The sequence below is a fragment of the Thalassophryne amazonica genome, chromosome 19 (assembly GCF_902500255.1).
Source record: "Thalassophryne amazonica chromosome 19, fThaAma1.1, whole genome shotgun sequence".
Lineage (NCBI taxonomy): Eukaryota > Metazoa > Chordata > Actinopteri > Batrachoidiformes > Batrachoididae > Thalassophryne > Thalassophryne amazonica.
This window is the reverse complement of record NC_047121.1, coordinates 67,272,456-67,287,712: the sequence shown is the minus strand read 5'-3', so window position 1 is coordinate 67,287,712 and position 15,257 is coordinate 67,272,456. Positions and strand designations below refer to the sequence as shown.

The window sequence follows — 15,257 nt, the reverse complement described above, 5'->3', positions numbered from 1 at the left end:
TAAAATCGGGGTGGACAGGCTGCGATATTTCATCCACATTAACACTGACAAACTGTATAAATACATGCTTCAGTATTTCAAGCCCTAATATTACATCATTTTAAAAACTGCTCTTGCTTCTATCAATGAGGTACCATAAACTGAAAAGTAACATCACAACTCAAACATTTCAGGATTTGGTCTTCACCACAATAATACATGCAATAATTTCTTAGCCATTATGTTTGACAAAAGCGTGAAGAGAAGTTGTTTCCTGATGAAGGATGATGCAGTTCAGCAGGGTAGACATGCATTATGGGAATTATGATGCATTATACCATGTTCCTACTGAATTATCAACATATTTTTTGTTTTTGTTTGTTGCTGAATGTTGGTGCTCTACTTGGTCTTCGGAGTGAGATTGCATCAGAATTTTGGCTCTCTGTTGGGACTGTTTACACAGAGACTGCTACCTGCTGCTTTGGACTTGAATTAACAGTCTTTTTCAAGACTTTTTTACTTTTTTACCTTTTTACTTTTTTTTTTTTTTTTTTTTACTTTTTTACTGTGCTCCAACGCCTAAGGAAGACCTCTAACGGTCGAAACATCGCGACGGAGCACTTTTATCAGCTAACTTTCATCAGCGTTGGCAAGCTAACTAGCTTGCTAACGCTTTCGTTTTTATTTTTTTTTTTATTTAATTTTTTTTTTTTAGCACTGTTGTCGTGCGTTATCTGTGCTGCTCCACAGCGTGTTTAGTCGATTTTTATTTTATTTTAGCACCGTTGTCGTGCGTTCGCTGTTGTCGTGCGTTGCCTGTGCTGCTTCATGGCCTGTTTGGTGCCTTGATTGGGGCACTCCTTCTGCTGAATCACCTCTAAATTATTTACACATTATTCACTTTGTGTGTTTTTAGGAATCCGCTAGGTTGCGTAGCTACTAGCTCTTAGCCGATTTAGCATGGCGGCTTCTCCTGTCTCTCCCGCACTTTTCTGTTCTGGGTGTGAAATGTTTAGTTATTCCTCGGCCTCCTTTAGCAGTAACGGTACTTGTAATAAGTGCAGCTTATTCGTAGCTTTGGAGGCCAGGCTGGGCGAATTGGAGACTCGGCTCCGCACCGTGGAAAATTCTACAGCTAGCCAGGCCCCTGTAGTCGGTGCGGACCAAGGTAGCTTAGCCGCCGTTAGTTCCCCCCTGGCAGATCCCGGGCAGTCGGGAAAGCAGGCTGACTGGGTGACTGTGAGGAGGAAGCGTAGCCCTAAACAGAAGCCCCGTGTACACCGTCAACCCGTTCACATCTCTAACCGTTTTTCCCCACTCGACGATACACTCGCCGAGGATCAAACTCTGGTTATTGGCGACTCTGTTTTGAGAAATGTGAAGTTAGCGACACCAGCAACCATTGTCAATTGTCTTCCGGGGGCCAGAGCAGGCGACATCGAAGGACATTTGAAATTGCTGGCTAAGGCTAAGCGTAAATTTGGTAAGATTGTAATTCACGTCGGCAGTAATGACACTCGGTTACGCCAATCGGAGGTCACTAAAATTAACATTGGATCGGTGTGTAACTTTGCAAAGACAATGTCGGACTCTGTTGTTTTCTCTGGGCCCCTCCCCAATCAGACCGGGAGTGACATGTTTAGCCGCATGTTCTCCTTGAATTGCTGGCTGTCTGAGTGGTGTCCAAAAAATGAGGTGGGCTTCATTGATAATTGGCAAAGCTTCTGGGGAAGACCTGGTCTTGTTAGGAGAGACGGCATCCATCCCACTTTGGATGGAGCAGCTCTCATTTCTAGAAATCTGGCCAATTTTCTTGGATCCTCCAAACTGTGACTGTCCAGCGTTGGGACCAGGAGGCAGAGCTGTGGTCTTATACACCTCTCTGCAGCTTCTCTCCCCCTGCCATCCCCTCATTACCCCATCCCCGTAGAGACGGTGCCTGCTCCCAGACCACCAATAACCAGCAAAAATCTATTTAAGCATAAAAATTCAAAAAGAAAAAATAATATAGCACCTTCAATTGCACCACAGACTAAAACAGTTAAATGTGGTCTATTAAACATTAGGTCTCTCTCTTCTAAGTCCCTGTTGGTAAATGATATAATAATTGATCAACGTATTGATTTATTCTGCCTAACAGAAACCTGGTTACAGCAGGATGAATATGTTAGTTTAAATGAGTCAACACCCCCGAGTCACACTAACTGTCAGAATGCTCGTAGCACGGGCCGTGGCGGAGGATTAGCAGCAATCTTCCATTCCAGCTTATTAATTAATCAAAAACCTAGACAGAGCTTTAATTCATTTGAAAGCTTGTCTCTTAGTCTTGTCCATCCAAATTGGAAGTCCCAAAAACCAGTTTTATTTGTTATTATCTATCGTCCACCTGGTCGTTACTGTGAGTTTCTCTGTGAATTTTCAGACCTTTTGTCTGACTTAGTGCTTAGCTCAGATAAGATAATTATAGTGGGCGATTTTAACATCCACACAGATGCTGAGAATGACAGCCTCAACACTGCATTTAATCTATTATTAGACTCTATCGGCTTTGCTCAAAAAGTAAATGAGTCCACCCACCACTTTAATCATATCTTAGATCTTGTTCTGACTTATGGTATGGAAATAGAAGACTTAACAGTATTCCCTGAAAACTCCCTTCTGTCTGATCATTTTTTAATAACATAAAAAGCTACCTAAACTCTGTAAGGGAGTTAGAGTATCTCGTCAATAGTTTTACATCCTCTTTGAAGACAACTTTGGATGCTGTAGCTCCTCTGAAAAAGAGAGCTTTAAATCAGAAGTGTCTGACTCCGTGGTATAACTCACAAACTCGTAGCTTAAAGCAGATAACCCGTAAGTTGGAGAGGAAATGGCGTCTCACTAATTTAGAAGATCTTCACTTAGCCTGGAAAAAGAGTTTGCTGCTCTATAAAAAAGCCCTCCGTAAAGCTAGGACATCTTTCTACTCATCACTAATTGAAGAAAATAAGAATAACCTCAGGTTTCTTTTCAGCACTGTAGCCAGGCTGACAAGAGTCAGAGCTCTATTGCGCTGAGTATTCCATTAACTTTAACTAGTAATGACTTCATGACTTTCTTTGCTAACAAAATTTTGACTATTAGAGAAAAAATTACTCATAACCATCCCAAAGATGTATCGTTATCTTTGGCTGCTTTCAGTGATGCCGGTATTTGGTTAGACTCTTTCTCTCCGATTGTTCTGTCTGAGTTATTTTCATTAGTTACTTCATCCAAACCATCAACATGTTTATTAGACCCCATTCCTGCCAGGCTGCTCAAGGAAGTCCTACCATTATTTAATGCTTCAATCTTAAATATGATCAATCTATCTTTGTTAGTTGGTTATGTACCACAGGCCTTTAAGGTGGCAGTAAAAAAAGCCATCACTTGACCCAGCTATCTTAGCTAATTATAGGCCAATCTCCAACCTTCCTTTTCTCTCAAAGATTCTTGAGAGGGTAGTTGTAAAACAGCTAACTGATCACCTGCAGAGGAATGGTCTATTTGAAGAGTTTCAGTCAGGTTTTAGAATTCATCATAGTACAGAAACAGCATTAGTGAAGGTTACAAATGATCTTCTTATGGCTTCGGACAGTGGACTTATCTCTGTGCTTGTTCTGTTGGACCTCAGTGCTGCTTTTGATACTGTTGACCATAAAAGTTTATTACAGAGATTAGAGCATGTCATAGGTATTAAAGGCACTGCGCTGCAGTGGTTTGAATCATATTTGTCTAATAGATTACAGTTTGTTCATGTAAATGGGGAATCTTCTTCACAGACTAAAGTTAATTATGGAGTTCCACAAGGTTCTGTGCTAGGACCAATTTTATTCACTTTATACATGCTTCCCTTAGGCAGTATTATTAGACGGTATTGCTTAAATTTTCATTGTTACGCAGATGATACCCAGCTTTATCTATCCATGAAGCCAGAGGATACACACCAATTAGCTAAACTGCAGGATTGTCTTACAGACATAAAGACATGGATGACCTCTAATTTCCTGCTTTTAAACTCAGATAAAATTGAAGTTATTGTACTTGGCCCCACAAATCTTAGAAGCATGGTGTCTAACCAGATCGTTACTCTGGATGGCATTTCCCTGATCTCTAGTAATACTGTGAGAAATCTTGGAGTCATTTTTGATCAGGATATGTCATTCAAAGCGCATATTAAACAAATATGTAGGACTGCCTTTTTGCATTTACGCAATATCTCTAAAATCAGAAAGGTCTTGTCTCAGAGTGATGCTGAAAAACTAATTCATGCATTTATTTCCTCTAGGCTGGACTATTGTAATTCATTATTATCAGGTTGTCCTAAAAGTTCCCTAAAAAGCCTTCAGTTGGTTCAGAATGCTGCAGCTAGAGTACTGACGGGGACTAGCAGGAGAGAGCATATCTCACCCGTGTTGGCCTCTCTTCATTGGCTTCCTGTTAATTCTAGAATAGAATTTAAAATTCTTCTTCTTACTTATAAGGTTTTGAATAATCAGGTCCCATCTTATCTTAGGGACCTCGTAGTACCATATTACCCCATTAGAGCGCTTCGCTCTCAGACTGTGGGCTTACTTGTAGTTCCTAGGGTTTGTAAGAGTAGAATGGGAGGCAGAGCCTTCAGCTTTCAGGCTCCTCTCCTGTGGAACCAGCTCCCAATTCAGATCAGGGAGACAGATACCCTCTCTACTTTTAAGATTAGGCTTAAAACTTTCCTTTTCGCTAAGGCTTATAGTTAGGGCTGGATCGGGTGACCCTGGACCATCCCTTGGTTATGCTGCTTTAGACGTAGATTGTGGGGGGGTTCCCATGATGCACTGTTTCTTTCTCTTTTTGCTCCGTATGCATCACTCTGCATTTAATCATTAGTGATCGATCTCTGCCCCCCTTCACGGCATGTCTTTTTCCTGTTTTTTTCCCTCAGCCCCAACCAGTCTCAGCAGAAGACTGCCCCTCCCTGAGCCTGGTTCTGCTGGAGGTTTCTTCCTGTTAAAAGGGAGTTTTTCCTTCCCACTGTGGCAAAGTGCTTGCTCATAGGGGGTCGTTTTGACCGTTGGGGTTTTTCATAATTATTGTATGGCCTTGCCTTACAATATGGAGCGCCTTGGGGCAACTGTTTGCTATGATTTGGCGCTATATAAGAAAAAAGTTGATTGATTGATTGATTTAATTAGACCCTTTGTTGAGATCTTGTGGTTGCAAATTTTATTGTTTATGGCATCTAGATTTTTTAAAACTCACTGTACAGTAGTGTTCAGAATCATAGTAGTGCTATGTGACTAAAAAGATTAATCCAGGTTTTGAGTATATTTCTTATTGTTACATGGGAAACAAGGTACCAGTAGATTCAGTAGATTCTCACAAATCCAACAAGACCAAGCATTCATGATATGCACACTCTTAAGGCTATGAAATTGGGCTATTAGTAAAAAAAAAAAAGTAGAAAAGGGGGTGTTCACAATAATAGTAGCATCTGCTGTTGATGCTACAAACTCAAAACTATTATGTTCAAACTGCTTTTTTAACAATCCTGTGAATCACTAAACTAGTATTTAGTTGTATATCCACAGTTTTTCATGATTTCTTCACATCTGCAAGGCATTAATTTTGTTGGTTTGGAACCAAGATTTTGCTTGTTTACTAGTGTGTTTGGGGTCATTATCTTGTTGAAACACCCATTTCAAGGGCATGTCCTCTTCAGCATAAGGCAACATGACCTCTTCAAGTATTCTGACATATCCAAACTGATCCATGATACCTGGTATGTGATATATAGGCCCAACACCATAGTAGGAGAAACATGCCCATATCATGATGCTTGCACCACCATGCTTCACTGTCTTCACTGTGAACTGTGGCTTAAATTCAGAGTTTGGGGGTCCTCTCACAAACTGTCTGCGGCCCTTGGACCCAAAAAGAACAATTTTACTCTCATCAGTCCACAAAATATTCCTCCATTTCTCTTTAGGCCAGTTGATGTGTTCTTTGGCAAATTGTAACCTCTTCTGCACATCTTTTATTTAACAGAGGGACTTTGCGGGGGATTCTTGCAAATAAATTAGCTTCACACAGGTGTCTTCTAACTGTCACAGCACTTACAGGTAACTCCAAACTGTCTTTGATCATCCTGGAGCTGATCAATGGGTGAGCCTTTGCCATTCTGGTTATTCCTCTATCCATTTTGGTGGTTATTTTCCATTTTCTTCCACGTGTCTCTGGTTTTTTTTGTCCATTTTAAAGCATTGGAGATCATTGTAGATGAACAGCCTATAATTTTTTGCACCTGCGTATAAGTTTTCCCCTCTCCAATCAACTTTTTAATCAAACTACGCTGTTCTTCTGAACAATGTCTTGAACGTCGCATTTTCCTCAGGCTTTCAAAGAGAAAAGCATGTTCAACAGGTGCTGGCTTCATCCTTAAATAGGGGACACCTTATTCACACCTGTTTGTTCCACAAAACTGACAAACTCACTGACTGAATGCCACACTACTATTATTGTGAACACCCCCTTTTCTACTTTTTTTTTACTAATAGCCCAATTTCATAGCCTTAAGAGTGTGCATATCATGAATGCTTGGTCTTGTTGGATTTGTGAGTATCTACTGAATCTACTGGTACCTTGTTTCTCATGTAACAATAAGAAATATACTCAAAACTTGGATTAATCTTTTTAGTCACATAGCACTACTATTATTCTGAACACTACTGTATATATGTTTTTGTTTTGAACAGAATACTTGTTTGCTGCTAATCTTGGCCAGAAGACATTTTTAATCTTAGTGAGGTTTTTCTGTTTAGAAAGACAGAAAAAATGAAAATGTAAAATCAAAGCAAACATTCTCTCAAGTTGCAACTGCATATGGGACAAATCATTATTCAGAACTCCCAGTTCAATGTGACATCAATGTCCACATAATAAAGTAACACGTCTTTACTTTTCAAATATTGTTTTATCCTGTTTGCTGGAAAACTAACGGCACAAAATATAGCCAGCTGTGGGATAAACCTGTTATTCTACAATATATTACTGTACCTTTGCTCAGTATTTCCCTGTGTGCTGATTTATTTCTGGTGGCCCAACATAATGACAAAGCTTTAAAATGGGCACCCTAATATTTAATCGGATAGCTGTGCACAGCACACTGAATGACTAAATAGCACCTCATCTCTTATACTCACTAATACACTCAGAATGAAGCACCTCATCTCTTATACTCACTAATACACTCAGAATGAACTAGTCTCTGAATAGTCCCTTGTCTGTGTGCACTTTCCGAGTCCCAATATGATCATACACGGGAGAAAGGGTTCCTCCACACGTCTGTCTCAGTGTGCCGAAAAAGTGCTGATGTCCACGTCTTCCGCAATTCCTGTGCTAGTCAGACGACATCCCGGATAAAACACAGCATCCAGTTTGGAAATGAACAGCACATTCCACTGTTACAGGAGTTTTTGTCATGGAAAGAGGAGCAGAGGAATTCCGTGCGTCGCGGCAGAGCCGCATGGCGCAAAGCAACGCCGTGATGAAGCCTCACAGGACATGTTCTGGCATGTCCAGGCTCATCCACAATTTCTCGGTTAGTCACACGACTGAAAAGCCACCGAAAGCCGTCTGAAAGCCATCTGAAAGCCGTCCTGTGAGACCAACATGGAGGTGGTTTTGTGCCGCGCCATGAACGGCTCTGTGGCGCATCCCTCCGCTTCTCTTTCCATGAAAAAAACTCCTGTAACAGTGGAATGTGCCGAAAAAGTGCTGATGTCCACGTCTCCTGCCATTTTTGTGTAAGTCAGACGATGTCCCGGATCAACAAAGCCTTCACCTTGGAAATGATCTGGTTGATTCAGCCTGTCGATCAGTGCTCGGAGCGCGGCGCGCTCTCAGCAGCTGTGGGCGGTCTTTAAACCGGCTGGAGCACTCCTTAATCTGTGTAATCCCCATAAAATTGTCCCTGAAAGCCATCTGAATTTTCCGAATGGTGTCCACCTGGAGGTCTCTCACAGTTTCTGGAAAAAATTGATGCAGCAAAGCTCCAAATCATTCAGACATTTATTCGCAATAAAAATCCGACGAGAGGGGTGGATCACTGCTCACACAAAGCCTGCTCACAGGCGAATGACGCAACCGACAGGCGTGAAAAAACTCACGCATGCGCATGAAGGTTCAAGCTTGGCTGATGCAATCACACGTGATTCAAATCCATATGGTTTTTGAAAAAAATAAAAAGGTCGGATACTTTTCTAACAGACCTTGTATATATATATATATATATATATATATATATATATATATATATAGTGAGGAAGTGTCAGAAGAGGTCGCCATGAGGAGTTTACCCGGACATTCCACTGTTAAAGGAGATTTTGTAATGAAAGAATGTGCGGATGAATTTGCCGAGTCGGTTCCGTGACGACGATGCAAATCCGTCTGTGCCGCGACAGGAAAAACACCTCCATGTTGAAAACCATTTGTAAAATTCAGGCGGCTTTTGATGGCTTTCAACAAGTGAGTATCTGAGAAATTGTTTAACAGCTGGGCATGTTCCAACTTGTCCGTTAAGGTTTACAATGGAGGTGTTTTTCCTGTCGCGACCCCCCGCGGGGTCAGGTCCGACCTGACATGCGAATCTGCGTTCTTTCATTACAAAATCTCCTTTAACAGTGGAATGTCCCCATAAACTCCTCATGCCAACTTCTTCTGAAACTTCTCTGTTCTCTGACGACGACCTGGGTGAACAGAGCCTGAAATGTGGAAGTTTTCAGCTTGAAACAGCGAGACAACGCCACCTTGGAGCGCAGATCGCCGTCAGGTGCCGTGGGCCGTCCGTAAAGCGACACTTACAGACCAAAATCTCTCATCAGCCGTTAAAATTTTCACCGAAAACCAGCTGAATTTATCGAATGGTGTCCACTCAGTTGTGCCTTACAGTTTTTGAAAAAATTTTTATCAAACAAAGCAGCAGTCTCTGAGTCATTCCTAAACAATGAAAAAAATCGACGAGAGGGTGGGCGACTCCTTAATCAAAGACTGCCCACAGGCATATGACGTAACCGACAGGCGTGAAAAAACTCTTGCATGCCCACGAGGGTTCAAGCATGTCTGATGTAATCACACGTGATTCAAATCCATATGGTTTTTGAAAAAAATAATAAGGTCCGTTACTTTTCTAATAGACCTCGTGTGTATATATATATATATATATATATATATATATATATATATATATATATATATATTATATTTCTGCAGGTATTTTGAAAGGCGTTATATGCAAACACACAGACACAAGCAATCCTGAGGTAAGACGAAAGAATCATTAAACATAAGTCCTTTGATTGAAAGCAGCCACAAAACCCCAAAACTATGCTCAACATGGTTAGCACAAGACTCTTCTCTAATTTTGTATAAATGAAAAATAGGCAAAGCCATCAAAAGACAACAAAACAACTGAACTGTCATAAATAATCTGCTGTTTTCTTGACTTGTGTGAATAAAGCTGTACCGTGTGTATTTCAGGTGAGTGATTGTTCTGTTGCCAGCACTGGCTTCCACTTGTTCCACGGGGTACACAGACAACTCCAAGGGAACATTCTGTTGTCCCAGAAGGAGGGCAAGAGACACCTCAGGGAGGACTCCTAGGGACTGGGATGCCCTGTGGAACTCCAGGTATGCTCTAAACACACATGCACACGCAAACACTAAGTTCCTTTTCTACACCCTTTTTAATTAAAAAAAAACTGAATTAAACACTAATAAATTACATGTTTTTCTAATTTGAGGATACCTGGAGCTCTCAAAGTAAATGGCTTTGATCTGTCCACACAGGCGGAACATAGACTGCAGCTGTTTGTAGTACAGGAAACTGTACGGCGGGAGGCTCCTCAACTGAAAATATCAAATAACCTCGTGTTATTTTCACAGATTGTCATGCTGAGGATTTCATGCTTACGACACACCAAAAAAATAAACATAGGAATAAAAATACTGAGAAAACACAGCTTACTAATGGAAAAATGCATGCAATGTTTGCCCTGAAAACCCATAGATTAACCACAGAGTGTCCACATGTGTACACTTTGTCAATCCAGTAGATGTGTACTGCATTCACATGGTATTAGAAGCTTGACTCAATTTTACGGGCCACAAAGTTCACAAAAAGGTCAAAGGCAAACTTTCAACCATGTAGTTAATGTGCAAAATGTTCATGTACACTTTGTGGAGAGACAGATGGCACAGGCAGTAATAACAACCATCGGGACCATGAAGTAACTAGTTGTAACAACGAACCAGATGGTTTATATTCCCTCAAATATACCACACATCTGGTCCAACCAGCATCAAAAACTTAATCTATTCTTCCCAACATTCCTCAAATTTGTCATACTCAAGCTTCAGAACATGTTATTTTCTGCATCACCACAATATCACCACTTACAAACTGGTAAGTGATCATCCATTTATCTCTCCTCCTTCAACTAGGAAACCAAGGTTCAACCATTATTCTAAACTCAAATCATTCTGAAGGTTAAACCCCTTTCACTAGGGAGGGGTGATAATATACAATTATAGACTTTTGATGAGGTGTGCCCGTGATTATGCGGACCTGGTCAGAATGGGGTTCACCGAGGCCACCAAGAAATCTCAAGTTCCAACTCTTTATTATTACTGTCATACTGCACCAACAGGTCCAAAATACTTCATAAGCACAATCTCTAAAGCCCCTTTCACACCGGGGCTGCCTCGAGCTTCCTGTGGTGTCATGACGACGCAGGAATGTCTGCGTCAGGTGCGCGCTGCAGACAGACTGTGCACTCTGATTTATCTTCTAGTTTATATTTGTTCTTGTGCTGAGCTGCAGTTCTGCACTCTGAGTTCTGTTATAGTTTATCTTTCCTACTTTGACCGCGAGATGCACGAGAGCGCGAACGAACTGTCTGTGACTAAATGTGGAGATGTCTGGAATTATATTTGATGTGAACATGTCCTGTCTCTGGCAATCAGTCTGTGAGCAGGACTTAAGTCCTTTCTTTAACACAATGAGAGAGTTTGCAGAGAGCGAGGAGCGCAGGCAGCCTTTTTTTTCTTTTAATTGTTCACATGTGCGCGCACGAACGAATCGTCCGGGAGTGGACTGGAGATGTCCGGACTTTTTACTGAACCTGGATATGTGTTGTCTCTGGCAATCAGTCTGTGAGCAGGACTTTTACGGACTGTATTTAAACACATTTGTGAGAGAAGACCGAGGAGCTGCTGCAGCAGCTGCAGCCAGCAGCGCTTTTTTTCTTCTGTGCTCTTGAGTTTTTACTGCATTGTGTACACGGCATCATCATGACGACGCATCTCAAAACTGGCCCGTGTGAAAGGGGCTTAATAAGGAATAGTCTTTGTGAAATAATGCAAAGGCATCATGTAGAATCTTGTCAACAAACTGACAGCCAAAGTAGGCATTGTATCGCGTTATCTGATTAGTCGTTATCGATAGAAGGCATCGCTCAATGTACACGAGGTGTACTCGGCTCCACCAGCGGTCAACTCGGCATGTGGTACAGCTCAGAAAGTGGCGAATGGGCCAATCAGAAGTTGGCAAAATCACATACCATATAATAATTCTAAAGTTCATTTTTTTGCACAGAATTGTGTTATCTATACCTATTTAGGCAATGAGTAACCATCAGTTTGTTTATAGCTTCCAAAAACCCATATGGGCGGAGCCGAAGAAGGTATCGGGTTCGAAACTCGCCGAAAATATCGACAGAAATTTCATATCTTGAGAACCGTTGCACATAGAGACTAGAAATTTGGCTCAAAATGTTCCTTGACCCCAGGTTTATATACAACATCTATAGTAACAATAAGTCTATCTGGTGTTTTTTTTAGGAGTAATTGAGAAAAAACAAATCTGTTCTAACAAACCTAACAAACTTGTAATGGAATGGGCAGAGGATCAAGCAAACTTGGAGAAGGCTGGCATGACCAGTAAAGAAGCAGCAAAGGTGTCCTGTGAGAAAAGGAAGCTATCTGATCTTGAAAGGTTAGTGTCCTCGGGTGGCCCATTCCCTAGGGCAAAGCAGGTTGATGATTACTTGAAGAGAAAGAAGCCGAGTAACAAGGAAAAGCAGGACAGACTTTACACAGAGGTAAGGTATGCTCGGGATACAACACTGTCTCTCCCCCAAACAAGTGAACTGTTCAGACTCAAAGAAAAGTACCAAACACTTCCATTGCAAAAGCTGGCAACAAACCTCAAAGTGTATCTGAATAAGGTGTCAACTAATGCGAGTGTGACTTGGCAGGATTTTGACACTGCTGTTGCCAAAATAACAGCTGCTGCTGACCAATTGTAAATACAACCCCTGGCAAAAATTATGGAATCACCGGCCTCGGAGGATGTTCATTCAGTTGTTTTACTTAGTAGAAAAAAAGCAGATCACAGACATGACACAAAACTAAAGTCATTTCAAATGGCAACTTTCTGGCTTTAAGAAACATTATAAGAAATCAGGAAAAAAAATTGTGGCAGTCAGTAACGGTTACTTTTTTAGACCAAGCAGAGGGAAAAAAATATGGAATCACTCAATTATGAGGAAAAAATTATGGAATCATGAAAAACAAAAGAACGCTCCAACACATCACTAGTATTTTGTTGCACCACCTCTGGCTTTTATAACAGCTTGCAGTCTCTGAGGCATGGACTTAATGAGTGACAAACAGTACTCTTCATCAATCTGGCTCCAACTTTCTCTGATTGCTGTTGCCAGATCAGCTTTGCAGGTTGGAGCCTTGTCATGGACCATTTTCTTCAACTTCCACCAAAGATTTTCAATTGGATTAGGATTCGGACTATTTGCAGGCCAGATCATTGACCCTATGTGTCTTTTTGCAAGGAATGTTTTCACAGTTTTTGCTCTATGGCAAGATGCATTATCATCTTGAAAAATGATTTCATCATCCCCAAACATCCTTTCAATTGATGGGATAAGAAAAGTGTCCAAAATATCAACGTAAACTTGTGCATTTACTGATGATGTAATGGCAGCCATCTCCCCAGTGCCTTTACCTGACATGCAGCCCCATATCATCAATGACTGTGTAAATTTACATGTTCTCTTCAGGCAGTCATCTTTATAAATCTCACTGGAACGGCACCAAACAAAGGTTCCAGCATCATCACCTTGCCCAATGCAGATTCGAGATTCATCACTGAATATGACTTTCATCCAGTCATCCACAGTCCACGATTGCTTTTCCTTAGCCCATTGTAACCTTGTTTTTTCTGTTTAGGTGTTAATGATGGCTTTCGTTTAGCTTTTCTGTATGTAAATCCCATTTCCTTTAGGCGGTTTCTTACAGTTCGGTCACAGACGCTGACTCCAGTTTCCTCCCATTCGTTCCTCATTTGTTTTGTTGTGCATTTTCGATTTTGAGACATATTGCTTTAAGTTTTCTTCTTGATGCTTTGATGTCTTCCTTGGTCTACCAGTATGTTTGCCTTTAACAACCTTCCCATGTTGTTTGTATTTGGTCCAGAGTTTAGACACCGCTGACTGTGAACAACCAACATCTTTTGCAACATTGCGTGATGATTTACCCTCTTTTAAGAGTTTGATCATTCTCTCCTTTGTTTCAATTGACATCTCTCATGTTGGACCCATGATTCATGTCAGTCCACTTGGTGCAACAGCTCTCCAAGGTGTGATCACTCCTTTTTAGATGCAGACTAACGAGCAGATCTGATTTGATGCAGGTGTTAATTTTGGGGATGAAAATTTACAGGGTGATTCCATAATTTTTTCCTCAGAATTGAGTGAGTCCATATTTTTTTCCCTTTGCTTGGTCTAAAAAAGTAACCATTACTGACTGCCACAATTTATTTTTCCTGATTTCTTACAGAGTTTCTTAAAGCCAGAAAGTTGCCATTTGAAATGACTTTAGTTTTGTGTCATGATTCCAGTGATTCCATAATTTTTGCCAGGGGTTGTAGAATCTCTTTTAGTTTCAAGAAAATATTTGTACTACTTATGTTATTTTGCTGATCACTTCGAATGCCCAAGAACACGTATAATAGACGATGTATAATTGCTTTTGACATAAAAAAACAAAACACTGTTGCTTATAATTAGTTCATTGTGGCCATGTTATTCTTTACATGTGATGATAATAACTCAACAGATGTTCCTGATATAAAAACTATATAGATTTTGTTTCTTGTGATTGATCGTATGTATTAAAATTAGGTTTTTTGTCAATTACTTCTAAAAAAAACACCAGTTAGACTTACTGTTACTATAGAAGTTGTATATAAACTTGGGGTCAAAGAACATTTTGAGCCAAATTTCAAGTCTAGGGGCAACGGTTCTCAAGCTATGAAATTTCTGTCGATATTTTCGGCAATTTTCGAACCCGATACCTTCATCGGCTCCGTCCATAAGGGTTTTTGGAACCAAATGGTTTATTCCATGTATATTTCCATATTCCTTGCAAAAATTTATAGATTTCAAAAATTTTTGAAATAACACCCCTCCCTACTTTCACAGGCGCCTGTAGCACTTGCCACAACACTACCACAAACACGTCACACAATGCCACTATTGCCAGCATTCACCAGCATCTGACAAGTGTTGTGGTCATGCTTAAAACACTTGCCACTCAACTTCACTCGTCGCACAGTTGCCTCATATATGCCACTAACATGGCAAGCACACACCATCTGTGTGAGAGGCTAAAAAGCACCAGGTTGTTCAGAAACTCCAATTCCAAGATAAAATGGAAAAAGAAGAGACAAAGTTAATAAATCACCAGGAAGCAACAGACGACACCCAGTAGACCATGTGTGACGTTAAACACCACTGAAGACTGCACACATGCTGGCACTTCCCATCAACACTGTTGAGTGTAGCACACCAATGCTACTAATGCACCAAAGCTACCATTAGCAAGTCATGGACATGCCTTCTGTGTGAGAGCCGCTTTAAAATAAATAAATAAAAATAGTTGTAGGTTTTTTTTTTTACTTTTCACAGGGCAGGCAGAAAGTTATTTCCCACTCATTCTCATTTAACATCCCCCATCCTGTATTAGCCCATGACACCAATGAAGGCACTTATATAATTTGGAAATATGCTGAAAAGACTGAAATGAAACTCCTCATTAAACCATCATTTGATCCAATTTACTCCAGACCCCCATTTTAATGTTCTAGCAACCTGATGCTTAAACTGTGGAAATCTTACAACAGTCCTAATTGATAAAAAACCATGCCA

At 40.7% G+C, this 15,257-nt stretch overlaps 1 protein-coding gene across 1 annotated transcript in view; it reads right to left on the bottom strand.

Annotated features, from left to right (window-relative positions):
- The window catches only part of tdrd9 (tudor domain containing 9), a 50,077-nt gene that overhangs the window by 8,849 nt on the left and 25,971 nt on the right, over positions 1 to 15,257 (bottom strand). The window contains 2 exon segments of the mRNA XM_034195417.1: positions 9,500 to 9,670; positions 9,782 to 9,882. Of these exon segments, the coding sequence (XP_034051308.1) occupies positions 9,500 to 9,670; positions 9,782 to 9,882 (272 nt within the window).